General features: G+C 35.3%; 1 protein-coding gene across 2 annotated transcripts in view; it reads left to right on the top strand.

Annotated features, from left to right (window-relative positions):
• USO1 (USO1 vesicle transport factor) overlaps nt 1-13,828 on the top strand; it is a 93,882-nt gene that overhangs the window by 23,206 nt on the left and 56,848 nt on the right. For both annotated transcript variants that reach the window (XM_040481084.1, XM_040481074.1), the window contains exons 2-4: nt 1,067-1,153; nt 1,231-1,295; nt 10,129-10,205. In XM_040481084.1, the coding sequence (XP_040337018.1) occupies nt 1,067-1,153; nt 1,231-1,295; nt 10,129-10,205 (229 nt within the window). The remainder of the gene's footprint in view (nt 1-1,066; nt 1,154-1,230; nt 1,296-10,128; nt 10,206-13,828) is intronic.

Below are 13,828 nucleotides of genomic sequence, written 5' to 3'. Positions count from 1 at the left end.
AGAATCTGAAGCAGGCTGCAGGCTCTCTGAGCTGTCAGCACAGAGCCCGACACGGGGCTCGAACTCATGAACCGCGAGATCATGACCTGAGTGGAAGTCAGATGCTCAACTGACTGAGCCACCCAGGCGCCCCTAGTTTTTCTTCTCTTGAGGGACAGCTGTCTCCAATTTTTTTCCCATTGTAAATTAAATACCCAAAGGTTTTGTTTTAGTTTAGTTTAGTTTAGTTTATTTATTTTGAGAAGAGTGCACAAGCAGGGGAGGGGCAGAGAGAGAGGGAGAGAGAGAATCCCAAGCAGGCTCTGCAGTCTTAGTGATATCAAGAACCGTAAGATCATGACCCAAGCCGAAATCAAGAGTTGGATGCTTAACCAGCTGAACCACCCTGGCTACCCCTGGAAGGTTTATTTTAAAATGCAACTTGAACTTTAATACCTGCAAATTTATTAAAAATTTTTATAATAGAAACATTTCATCTCTATAGATTTTGAGGCACAGTTAAAACTTAAAATTTTAAGTTTTTATTTATTTATTTAAGTAATCTCTACACCCAATGTGGGGCTCAAACTCCTGACCCTGAAATGAACAGTTGCATTCTCTTCTGACTGAGCCAGCCAGGCACCCAAAAACTTAATATTTTTGGTATATAATTCCATCTTTTCTTCTTCAAATACTTAGTGGAAATATTAGGGTGAAGTTATAAACAATTATCATTTCAAAAAAATTTTTAAATAAGTTCCCGTCTTCTACCATAACCCTGCTTTCCTCTTGGCTCAAACAGTTGTAAGCTGCATGTTTACAAAATTCTGATTATACTAATGATTTCTCTTAATTCGTCAACTTATATGACTTATTTCATTTAACTTTTCTTTCACCACTTCTGTTTTTCAAGTCTCTGTGAGAAATGTTTGTCTGTAATGAGATTATAAAAGCACCTAATTCCCATGACATCCCATTTGTGGATTTTTGTTTTCGAAAGTAGATGGTATAAATTTAGGGGGGGAACTTCATGTTTCTTTTTTGCTTTTTTAAGTTCTGTTTATGCTATTTCATTTTTTAATGACAGATTCAAAAGCTTTGTGACAGAGTTGCTTCATCTACTTTGCTGGATGACCGAAGAAATGCTGTTCGTGCTCTCAAATCATTATCTAAGGTTTGTAATGCTTTATCACCTACTAATTTTATTAAGTTGGATATTAGTTACTTTAACAACATTTTTCTTTTGTGCAGAAATACCGCTTGGAAGTAGGTATACAAGCTATGGAACATCTTATCCATGTTTTACAAACAGATCGGTAAGTCTGTTTTCGATGATTTTTCTCCCTAATTTTCTTGCAATTTTAATTCATTTGTTTTAGAGTCACTATTTTAGAAATGAAATGATTAACTTATTAAGGTTATTATGTTTTTATTTTCAGTTGTTTCAATAAATACTAATTGGATACTAGGTGCAAACCACTGTGCTAACCATTAAGACAGATAGAATCTCAGGGGTTGATATCTTTCCATTATGTGAAAATGGAATGACATGACTTCTCATTAAAAGCTGAAGATTTGTGGTTTGAATTGGTCAGTTGGATGTTTTGATATTCAATTAGATATACTGTAATATACTGTTCTATAACATAAAATACATATTATGGTATATCACTTATCTAGACTTGTCTTTATGCAGAAAGAAACTGGACTAATAGAGTGAAGTGTTAAATCTGAGCATGTCGTAAGAGAAAGATCACTAGCCTATTTTTATCACTTCCAATTTCTCTTTAAGAGATTTTATTTGCATCTTTGGTTTTAATTAACAACTATGCATGAATAGCTTTCAAAAATCTTATATCTAGTTAAATATATGTTACAACCTTTAACTGCTTAATGTACATTTCTACCATATCAAGATCTCTCATCAATATCTCAAGTTCAGAATGTTCAAGAGTTAATTTATCTGCTCCTAATTGTGGCCTTCCACCATCTCCTTCAACTGCCTTTGACCCAGGTCAACCTAGGTGGTAATACTGTTCCATTCAAGCAAGAAACTGCAGGATTCATGCTGAACTCATCCCTCTCCTTAACCCATTATGCTCCTGCAGACCAAAATCCATACATTTCTTTCTATTTCCTTTGTTGATTTTTAGTTCTAGCTCAGTATCAATCAACGAATCAATTTTCAGAGCCTCTGTGTGTGTGTGTGTGTATTTTTGTTTTTAATGTTTATTTATTTTGAGAGACAGAGTGTGGGCAAGGGAGGGGCAGAGAGATTGGGAGAGAGAGAATCTCAAGTAGGCTCCGCACTGTGAGCACAGAGCCTGACGTGGGGCTCAGTCTCACAAACTGGGAGGTCATGACCTGAGCCAAAATCAAGAGTCCGGATGCTCAACTGACTAAGCCACCCAGGCACCCTTGTATTAGTTATCTTTATTATTATTATTACTTTTGCTGTATAACAAATTACCTCAAAACTTAGTGGCTCAAAATAATAAATATTTATTATCTCACACTTTCTGTGGATGAGAAATTCAGAAGTGTCTTAGTTAAGTGGTTCTGGCTCAGGGTCTCTCATGAGGTTGTTGCAACCAAGATGTCAGCCAGGATGGTAGTCATCTGAAGGCTTGATTGGGAAGATGTGATTCCAAAATGGCTCACTTACTTTGCTGGTGGCAGGAGGCTTCACTACCTCACCATGTTGCTCTCTCTATAGGACTGCTTGAGCATTTTTATGATATGGTAACTGGCTTCTCCCAGAACAAGCACTTTTAGAGAGAAAGCGAAGAGAAAGCTAAAATGCCTTTTGGGACCTAGTCTCAGAAGTTGCATACCATCAATTCTACCGCTCTCTGTTTGTTAGAAGCAAGTTAATAAATACAGCATACACTTAAGAGGAGGAAGATTAGGTTCCATCTTTTGAAGGGATCTGTACCAAGGAATTTTTGGACATAGTTTTAAACAACTACTACCTCCAGACTGTATTCTTTGCCTCTGATCTTTTTGTCCCTCCATTCAGTCTGTGCATTATAAGAATTACCTATCTGATATATAAATCTTTTTTCACTTCATGCATTTCACCAGCTCAGTGCAGTGTGAAGTCTAAGTTCTTTCTTTTTTTTAATATTTATTTTTGAGAGAGAGAGAGCGCTCACAAGTACAAGCATGAGTTGGGTAGGTGCAGAGAGAGGGAGGACAGAGGATCCGAAACGAGCTCTGCACTGACAGAATTCAAAATCATGAACCGTGGGATCATGACCTGAGTCGAAGTCGGACACTTAACTGAGCCACCCAGGCGCCCCTAATCTAAGTTCTTAAACAAGCAAAGCATATAAACTTTTTGAAGGTTTTGGTATTGCCTGTCTAACCTCATAGCCTCTTATTTCAGTTATATTTTAGCAATGCCTAGCTGCTTATTCATACCAGTTAGATTCTTTCCTCCTGTCAGTTGGTACAACCCACATTGGCTATCTTTTCAAAGCCAACTAATTCTAATGCATTTGAATAAATACACTGGATATGTCAGGACTATCTGGCCTTTGTTTTTTTGTTTGTTTTAAGTTTTATTCTGAGAGAGACAGAGACAGCACAAGCGGGATAGGGGCAGAAAGAGGGGAAAGAGAGAATCCCAAGCAAGCTCCATGTTGCCAGCACAAAGCCCAATGTGGGGCATTAACTCACAAAACTGTGAGATCATGACCTGAGCTGAAACCAAGAGTCGGATGCTTAACCAGCCGAGCTACCCAGGCACCCCAGGATTGTTTTTTTGTTTGTTTGTTCTTAAGTAGGCTCCACGTCCAGTGTGGAACCCAGTGTGGGGCTTGAACTCACCACCCTGAGATCAAGACCTGAGCTGGAATTAAGAGTCGGACACTTAACCGACTGAGCCACCCAGGTGTTCCTGGACTGTTTTATTAACAGCATAGTGAGTAACTATAGTAGACAGAATAATAGACCCCCTAAGGATGTTCACATCCTAATTACCACCACCTCTGGATGTTACCTTACACAGCCGAAGGGACTTTGCAGATGTGATTAAATTAAGGACTTTGAGATGGGGAGATTATCCTAGGTTATCCTGGTGGGCCCAGTGTAATCCCAACGTTTCTTAAAAGTGGAACAGGAACGCAAAAGAGAAGGTCAGAATGAGGTGATAGGATAAGATCTTGATGTGTGGTTGCTGGCTTCAAAGGTAGAGGAACTGGGCCTCTAGAACTGCAAAAGGCACGGAAACTGATTTTCCCTTAGAGCCTATAGAAGGGAAGGCAGCCCTGCTGAGACCTTGATTTTGGCCCATTGAGACCCATTTCAGACTTCTGAACAGTAAGGTGATATATTTGTATTGCTTAAGTTTGTGGTAACTTGTTATAGCGTTAGTGGAAAACTATAAATAAAGTAATCTAAAGTTAGTTACCTGCTTTAAATAATATTCCAAGTTAGAGAAAATGGAGCCTAGATCAAAAAAACTTTAGTGTGATGACTACACATACATACAATCTGTAATTTTTCTTTTATATTATTCCATGTGTCTTTATTCCATGTGCACATTTTCTCATTGATCTTACAAAGTTAGTAATGAATGACTAACATCTCAGTATGGAAAATAGAATGTTACCTCTTATGTAAAGTGGCTTTTATTGTCATTTTAAGCACACAGCAGAAAATAAATGTGTAGATATTAGAAATTCTTGATATAAAGGTTAAGAAGTTGAGTTTTTAAAACATTTACTGCACATTTACTATGTGCCAGGCACCATGCTTAGAAGAAGGGTGTACCATTAGCCTGTGAATGTATGAACTCATAATTGTATCATGTTAGAGATTACTTGTTTTATTCTGCCTTTTAGACAGAAACAAAGCTAAATTTCTATGAGCCTTCTTGAGTTTCACTCCCTTTCTGTGTCAAAATAAATTCCCTTTCCATTTGCCTCTGATACCTGTCAATTGCCTTCTGTTTCCAGAGTGTTTTGGGTTATTTTTTTTTTTTTTAAACATTTTATTTATTATTGAGAAACAGAGAGAGACAGAGCATGAACATGGAAGGGCCAGAGAGAAGGGGAGACACAGAATCCAAAGCAGGCCCCAGGCTCCGAGCCGTCAGCACAGAGCCCGACACGGGGCTCGAACTCACAAGCTGCGAGATCATGACCTGAGTGGAAGTTGGATGCTCAACTGACTGAGCCACCCAGGCGCCCCTTGGGTTATTTTTTTTAACTTCATGGAAAGAAAAGGGCATCTCTTTCCACATCTCATCTTCATTACTGTTGTTTTTTGTGGGGTTTGTTCATTTGTTTTTTTAAGTAAACTCTACACCCAACTTGGGGCTTGAACTCGCAACCCTTGAGATCAAATGAGTCATGCATGCTCTATGGACTGAAGCAGCCATGCATCCCTCTTCATTACTATTTTATGCTTCTTCTCCTGGCCTTTCCAACTAACACTCTGAAAATTCTTCCCCTGAATCCTCTTCATCCTTGGCTGCATCACAGAGAGCTGTGTTCCCTTTCTTGATGTGGCTTGAAACTCTGCATCTGTCTGTGGTTCTGCTTCTCTTAACAACCATATTGAGGAGAGACTGCTCATTCTCCAAAGTCCTACACTCAGAGCCTGAAAGTTTTCTAATTTCTCACTGTTTCCAAACCATGATGCCTAGATAGTAATTTTAAAAATTGAGATACAATTTTTTTTACCATAAAGTTCACCTTTTTGAAGTATACATTTCAGTGGGTTTAGTATATTCACAGAGTTGTGTGACCATCACCACTCTCTAAATCCATAACATTTTCTTTTTTTTTTTTTTTTTTTTTTTTTTATAAATTTTTTTTTTTTAAAAAAACCAATACAAAAATAAAAAAAATTTTTTTTTTTTTTTTTTTTTTTTTTTTTGGTAAAGATTTTACTTTTAAGTAATCAGTACACCCAACATGAAGCTCGAACTCACAACCCGAGATAAGAATTGCACGTTCCACTGACTCAGCCATCCAGGCACCTCAAAATCCAGAACATTTTCATCACATCAGAAGAAATCCTGTATCCATTAGCCATCATTCCCCATACCCTCCTCTCCCCAGTGCCTGGCCACTAATCTACTTTCTGTGTCTATAGATTTGACTGTTTGGGACATTTCATATAAATGGAATCATACAATATGTTACTTTCGTGTCTGACTTCTTTCACTTAGCGTATTTCAAGGATCATTCATGTTGTAACATATATTAGTATTTTATTCCCTTTTTACAGCTGCATACTAGTCCATTGTAGGGATATATCTCATTTTGTTTACCCAATTTGTCAGTTGATGGATGTTTGGGCTATTTTCATTTATTAGCTGTTATGAATAATACTGCTGTGAATTTTTATTTGCTAGATTTTGTGTGAACGTGTGTTTTATACATAAGCATGCAAATGTCAGGGCATGTGGTTAACTCTGAGGAATTGCCAAACTCTTCTATATTTCCACCAGCAGTACATGAAGGTTTAGTTGTTCCTCACCAACAAATTTGTTGTTGTCCTTTTTTTTTTTCCCTTCTTAACAGCCATTCTTGTGAGTGCAACTTGGTATCTCATTTTGGTTTTGATTTGCATTTCCTTAATGACTAATTATTTTGAACAGACCATTTAAATGCTTTTTTTTGGAGAAATGTGTATTCAAATCTTTGCCTATTTTTAATTGGGTTACTTGTCTTTTTATTGTTGGATTGTATATATATTCTGGTTGTAAGTCCCTTATCAGATACTTGATTTGGATATACTTTCTCACATTCTTTGGGTTGTCTTTTTACTCTTTTTTTTTTTTATTTTTTTTTTTATTTTTTAATGTTTATTTTTGAGAGAGAGAGTGACAGAGATAGAGTACGAGAAGGGGAGGGGCAGAGAGAGAGGGAGACACAATCTGAAGCAGGCTCCAGGCTCTGAGCTGTCAGCCCAGAGCCCAACGTGGGCCTCGAACCCACAAACTGTGAGATCATGACCTGAGCTGAAGTCAGACACTTAACTGACTGAGCCACCCAGGTACCCCTTTACTTTCTTGATAGTGTCCTTTGAAGCACAGAAGTTTTTAATTTTGACAAAATCCAATTTATCTGTTTTGTCTTTCCTTGCTTATGCTTTTGGTGTCATATCTAAGTAACCATTGCCTAATCCAAAGTTTTAAGGATTTATACCTATGATTCTTCTAAGGGTTTTATAACTTTAGCTCTTACATTTAGGTCTTTGATCCCTTTTGAGCTGATTTTTGTGTATCGTATGAAGTAGGGGTCCAGCTTCATTCTTTTGCATGTGAATACTTAGCTGTCTTAGCACAAATTGTTGAAGAAATTGTTCTTTTCCCATTGAATGCTCTTTTCATTCTTGCCAAAAATCAGTTAAAATGAATGTTAGGCTTTATTTCTAGACTCTTTATTCTGTTGATCTATAGTCTATCTTTTATGCCAGCGCCACAGTCTTATTTACTGCCATTTTGTGATATGTATTAAAATCAGGAAATATGAGTTTTTCCACTTTGCTCTTCTTTTTGAAGATAGGTTTAGATATATTCTGTCTGGATCCTGTACATTCCCATACAGATTTTATGATCAGCTTGTCCATTTCTGCAAAGATGGCAGTTATCATTTTTATAGTGATTGTGTGAATCTATAAATCAAGTTGGCATATATTACCATCTTAATAATATTCCTTTTCTATCCATGAACACAGAATGTCTTTTCAAGTATTTGAGTCTTGGGTAATTTATTTCAATAATGTGTTATAGTTTCCAGTGTACAATTCTTGTACAATTTTAGTAAAATTTATTCCAAAGTATTTTAATCTTCTTTTTGTTACTTAAACTGAATTGTTTTCTTAATTTCTAATTATGTTTACTCATTGTTCATTGCTGGTATATAGAAATGCCATTTCTATAAATTGATTTTTTTATATTGAGCTTGTATTCTTCAATTTTGCTGAATTTATTAGTTCTGATACTTTTTTTTTAAATTTACATCCAAGTTAGTTAACATATAGTGTAATAATGATTTCAGGAATAGAATTTAGTGATTCATCCCCTACGTATAACACCCAGTGCTCATCCCAGCAAGTGTCCTCCTTAATGCGCCTTACCCATTTAGTCCATCCCCCCACCCAACTCCCCTCCAGCAACCCTCACTCAGTTTGTTCTCTGTATTTAAGAATCTCATGGTTTGTCTGCCTCCCTGTTTTTATATTATTTTTGCTTACCTTTCCCTGTGTTCATCTGTTTTGTATCTTAAAATCCACAAATGAGTGAAGTCATATGACACTTATCTTTCTCTGTTTGACTTATTTGGCTTAGTATTATACACTGTAGTTGCATCCATGTCGTTGCAAATGGTCAAGATTTCATTCTTTTTGATTGCCGAGTAAAATTCATTATGTGTGTATATACTGCATCTTCTTTATCCATTCATAGTTCTGATACTTTTTAGTGGATTCCTTAAGATTGTATACAAGATGATGTGATCTGTGAATATGTGTAGTTTTACTTCTTCCTTTCCAAATCTGTATACCTTTCATTTCCTTTTCTTGCTCAATTGCTCTAGGTAGAACTTCCATTTCAGTGTTGGATAGAGGTGGCTAGAGGGAACATCATGATCTTGTTCCTGATCTTAGGTTGAAAGCATTCAGTTTTATACCATTACATAATGATCTGGGAGTTTTATAGATTCTCTTTTATTATCTTGAGGAAATTTCTTTCTGTTCTCAGTTCCTTAATACTTTCTTAAAAGATGCTCCTCAAGATTTCTCAAAAGCAAAATGGTGAATAATAATTTTTTTATAAATAAGAATTTTTAAAACTTCATTTGAAATTTACATCCTCTGGTTGTGATCCCCTTTGTCCCTCATCTTAGCTTTCATTTATCATTCGTAATTACTTCTTCATATTTATTGAATCTTTGTGACCTATATTTCACTCTTGCTTTCCACACTAAATGCCATCATCGTCCATCATGTTTTCAAAATTTGTCTATCAGCAACTGTAATCTTATACTCCCTGATTTTATAAATAGTATTATGTTTACCATAAGACTTTTGTTTTTTTTTGTGTGCTTGTTTTTAGGTAATAAAGTATAGAGCAGTGAAACAAACTCTAGTAGTACAACTAAGGATCACACTATTAAATATATATATATCATGAAACATATATATATAAACATAAACACATACCCATAAAATTACCTGGTTTGTATTAATTTTTCTAGTATGCATGCATGCAAGTTGGGGAAGGCCAGAGAGAGGAGTGTGAATTCCAATCTGGCTCTAAGCTGTCACCATGGAGCCCAAGGTGGGGCTCAAATTCACCCACTGTGAGATCATGACCTGAGCAGAAATCAAGAGTCAGACGCTTAACCGACTGAACCACGCAGGCACCCCTATCAAGGGTGTTTTAATTGCCATGTCATTAAACATTCTTTAAAAATACTTTTTTTGGGGCACCTGGGTGGCTCAGTCGGTTGAGCGTCTGACTTCGGCTCAGGTCATGATCTCGTGGTCCGTGAGTTCGAGCCCCGCATCGGGCTCTGTGCTGACAGCTCAGAACCTGGAGCCTGTTTCGAATTCTGTGTCTCCCTCTCTCTCTGACCCTCCCCCGTTCATGCTCTGTCTCTCTCTGCCTCAAAAATAAATAAATGTTAAAAAAAATTAAAAAAAAATAAAAATACTTTTTTTGCTTTAAAAATACTTTCATTGCTGCTGTATGTGTCTATTTTTTATTATTATACATTTAGGTTGCTTCTGTCTTCCACTATTACAAATAAACCTTTATACATTCTTTACGCTTGCACTCTGATATTTTCTTAGGGTAGCTTTTTTAATTTTACTTTTTTGTTATTTATTTATTTATTTTGAGAGAGAGCGAGTATGATGGCGGTAGGGACAGAGAGAGAGGGAGAGAGAGAGAACCCCAAGCAGTCCACACCATCCAGGGCTGACACAGGGCTCAGCCTCATGATTGTCAGATCATGACCTGAGCTGAAACCAAGAGTAGGATGCTTAACCAACTGAGCCACCCAGGCACCCCTCTTAGGGTAGTTTTAGATTAATGTTTTACACAGTCTTGCTAAATAACTGTCTAAAAATGATCATTAACAGTTTACACTTTAGCAGTGTATAAGTGTAATAATTTCTTTTTTCCAGTTCGGATTCTGAAATAATAGGTTATGCTTTGGACACACTGTATAATATAATATCTAATGATGAAGAAGAAGAAGTAGGTAAGTTTTATTGTGTTTTCTCTACATAAAATAACATATGCTATATATCCTGGAGTTGTGCCAATTTTTCTGGTTTTGAAGGTGAATTTATAAATTTATTTATAAGGGTTTGTTTTCTTTTTTAATTAATAAAGGAAAGACATAAGCTTAGTCCCAGAAAAGTGTCTTTAAAATGATTACTTTGTATGTTATTTGGAGATGAAATTGGATTCTTCTTTTTTATAAATTTTGCCCTCCTTTTGTATTTGTTTTAGTTAAGTAGTATGAATATTAGCAGTTTCTGGATTAAACATCATTTTTGGCTATTGAAAAAAGCTATTTCATTTATATGTTATTATCTGGTGAACAATATGAAATTACAGAGTTTTTCCTTTTAACATGGGACTTTTGTTAATTTATAAGGAGCAACATCTTACTGAATTTAGAATTTCCTTTATATTGTCTGTCTGGTGTGAAATGATACGAATCAGTTCAAAATTCACACACTTTTTTGGTACATCTTTCCTTTTTCTTTTGTTTCAAATTACTTGCATACTTAAAATAAGGTAGTCTGTCATTTTACTTCATTTTGTTGTCAGTATGCAAAATACTTAAAGAGAAGTCCATATACATTTTGTTCTGTGTATTGTAAAAAATGTGTACTGAGTAATAGGTGACTGTGCTGTTGAAGAAAGCATTCTTCACATCAGATTACCTGTTGCAGGAGGACAGTCGGTGTTTCATTATTCTAGACAGCCAGAAGGGTGGACATATTGGTGCATTTTAGAAGTCTAATTTAGATTAAAATTATAGGATCTCTTGAAATTCTGTAGACAAATGATAAAGAAATGTAGATAATTATAAGTTTGTACATATTTTATTATGATAATAACAGAGTGGAAATATATATAGATATTAACTTCACAGAATACCAGTACTAGAAACATTTGAGATTGGGTTGTGTTGAATGGTCACAATTTCTTGGACTTAAATGCTCTTTTTCTTAAATTTTTATTCCTCTGTGATATCTAGCTTAAAACTTCACTTTGTTAATTTGTCAGGGTTGAAAAAATCTTTAGAAAACATGATTTGGTACCCATGGAATAAGAGGCTGTCAGTCACAGGACAACACTTAAATACAATACACATAAGAACACACTTTGAAGAAAAAGATACTTATTTTCCTATTTATTTCTCAGATGAGAAAATTAGGTACAATACACTTGTTAGAACACATTATGATAAAAGACATTTTCTTTTTTTGTTGTTCTCTTAGTTTCAGATTAGAAATTTAGCTCTTTTTGTAGTTTACAGCAGATAATTTTTCTGTTTTAAAAAATCATGTACAGCAATATTTTTAGTTAGGTAGTTTTTCTTTCTTATAAATTTATAATATAATCATGTTTAGAGTCAGTTTTTATTTGTCTTTGTGTGTTTGGGCTCATTTTTAATTCAGCATCCAAAAATGATTCTTTGAATAAAACAACATAAACAGTTCTTCAGAGAAACAGTAGTAGAATCACTTTCTCTAGGGAAGATTAAAATAGGAACTTAAACTTTGTTCTGGAAATTAACTTATCCTGAAAGGGCCAATTAAAAATCTGGATTGGGAAATATGCCCTTTAGCTTTATTATTGATACTTTCTACTGCTTCATCAAAAGGTGATTCTTAGCTGACATAACGAACTCCATTTTAGAGTTCTTTATTTTGGGGATAGTTTAGAATCCTTAATTGATAAATCTGTCTCATAATCCTCAATATATAGCATATGCTATATCTCTTTTAGGCTATCTCAGATATCTAATAAAGTGAATGAGTCTCTCTTTCCAAGGGATTATATTGCTCATTTGACATTTTTAAGCTCTTATTTATTTTATTGTGGATACTGCTACATAGAAACTGTTTTCTTCACCACCCACTTTTTATTTATTTTTGTCTACCTTTTCAGATGATGTTGAAGGTAAAAGATTGCATTTACATATGCATGATGCTTTTAGGCATAATTTCTGGTAATATGAAAAGGACACTGTCAAGTGATGTTTCTTCTGGCTGGTAAAAAACATTGAGATTTGTTTCACTATATAAGAATCCTTAATTAAAGGGAAATATTTGATAATCTTATATAGCTATTTATTTTTTCTATGGTTATTAAACCTATTTATTGTCCAGAACACAAAATATTCTAGTGCACCTTTTAACAACATTATAGCTTTTTCTCTGGCAGGACAGTCTATTCAAATTACTTTTTGGGTATTTCTTGGAGAAAATTTTTGAGGCAGTTTATTTAAAAATAAAAATATTTGAGTATGTATACATACATATGTATACGTATTAATTTTGCATGTATTCAACAAGAACTGGAAGGTATTTCAGTTTAGAGAATACTTATATGTTGATATTGTCCCTTTAAAATAATGCAGGCACAATAATGTCTGGTTAGTGACATTTTTTATGTTAATTCACAGAATTCACTGATACTGTCTTTTTCTTGTAGTCTGCTTCAAGTTCCATTTACTTTTAGCATTAATATTTCTTTTCCTCATAATTAAAGTAAGCAAGTTTTATTTTATAATTTTGCTACTTTTCCTGAGATCCTTAACTTTTTTAAATGAGGAGGGGACTATCCTTATCTAAAGTAGGCTTAAAATGGTACATGACAAAGTTAACTATACTTAACAAAAACTAACAAACTAACTTGTTAAAGTGCATAGCCTTCCCTTTGTGACATTTGAACCGCTTGTTTGGAAGCAGAAAATATCAAAACATTATGCCTTTACTCTTGTGACAATAAGCTGGTTTCCTTGCTGGGTAGTAGAAATTAGTAGTTGTTTCTATTATTGTTTCATCAGTTTGTATCATTTTTGTCTTATTTGAGCCTAATAGCAGCCTGTGGGGTAGGTGGTATTTTTCTCTTTTCTGAAGATGAGAAAATAGAAGCCCAGAGATCATGTAACTTACATAGTAGCATCTAGTAAGTAGCATAACGGTATTTTTTAAAACATTTTTTTTAAGTTTATTTATTTATCTTGAAAGAGCACAAGCTGGGGAGGGGCAGAGAGAAAGAGAGACACAATCTCAAGCAGGCTCCATGCCATCAGTGCAGAGTCTGATATGGGGCTCAGACTCGCAGACCGTGAGATCATGACCCCAGCTGAGGTCAAGCATCAGACGCTTAACCGACTGTGCCACCCAGGCACCCCAACCAGTATTTTTTATATACTTTTTTTTTGTTCATTTCCCTGTTAGTGGGCATTTTCATTGTTTCTAGATTTTAGCTGCTACATATAAAGCTTTTGTAAACATATATGTCTTTGTGTGGATATACGTTTTCATTTCTTATGAGTAAATGCCTAGGAATAGAATGGCTAAGTGATATAATTGGTGTATGTTTAACTTTATAAGAAACTGCCAAGGGGCGCCTGGGTGGCGCAGTCGGTTAAGCGTCCGACTTCAGCCAGGTCACCATCTCGCGGTCCGGGAGTTCGAGCCCCGCGTCGGGCTCTGGGCTGATGGCTCAGAGCCTGGAGCCTGTTTCCGATTCTGTGTTTCCCTCTCTCTCTGCCCCTCCCCCGTTCATGCTCTGTTCCCCCCCCCAAAATAAATAAATAAATAAATAAATAAATAAATAAATAAATAAATAAAT

Source organism: Herpailurus yagouaroundi, unplaced genomic scaffold, assembly GCF_014898765.1.
Source record: "Herpailurus yagouaroundi ecotype Mexico unplaced genomic scaffold, PumYag 28, whole genome shotgun sequence".
NCBI lineage: Eukaryota > Metazoa > Chordata > Mammalia > Carnivora > Felidae > Herpailurus > Herpailurus yagouaroundi.
The sequence above is the reverse complement of the archived record's forward strand: the minus strand, read 5'-3'. Positions and strand labels throughout refer to the sequence as shown.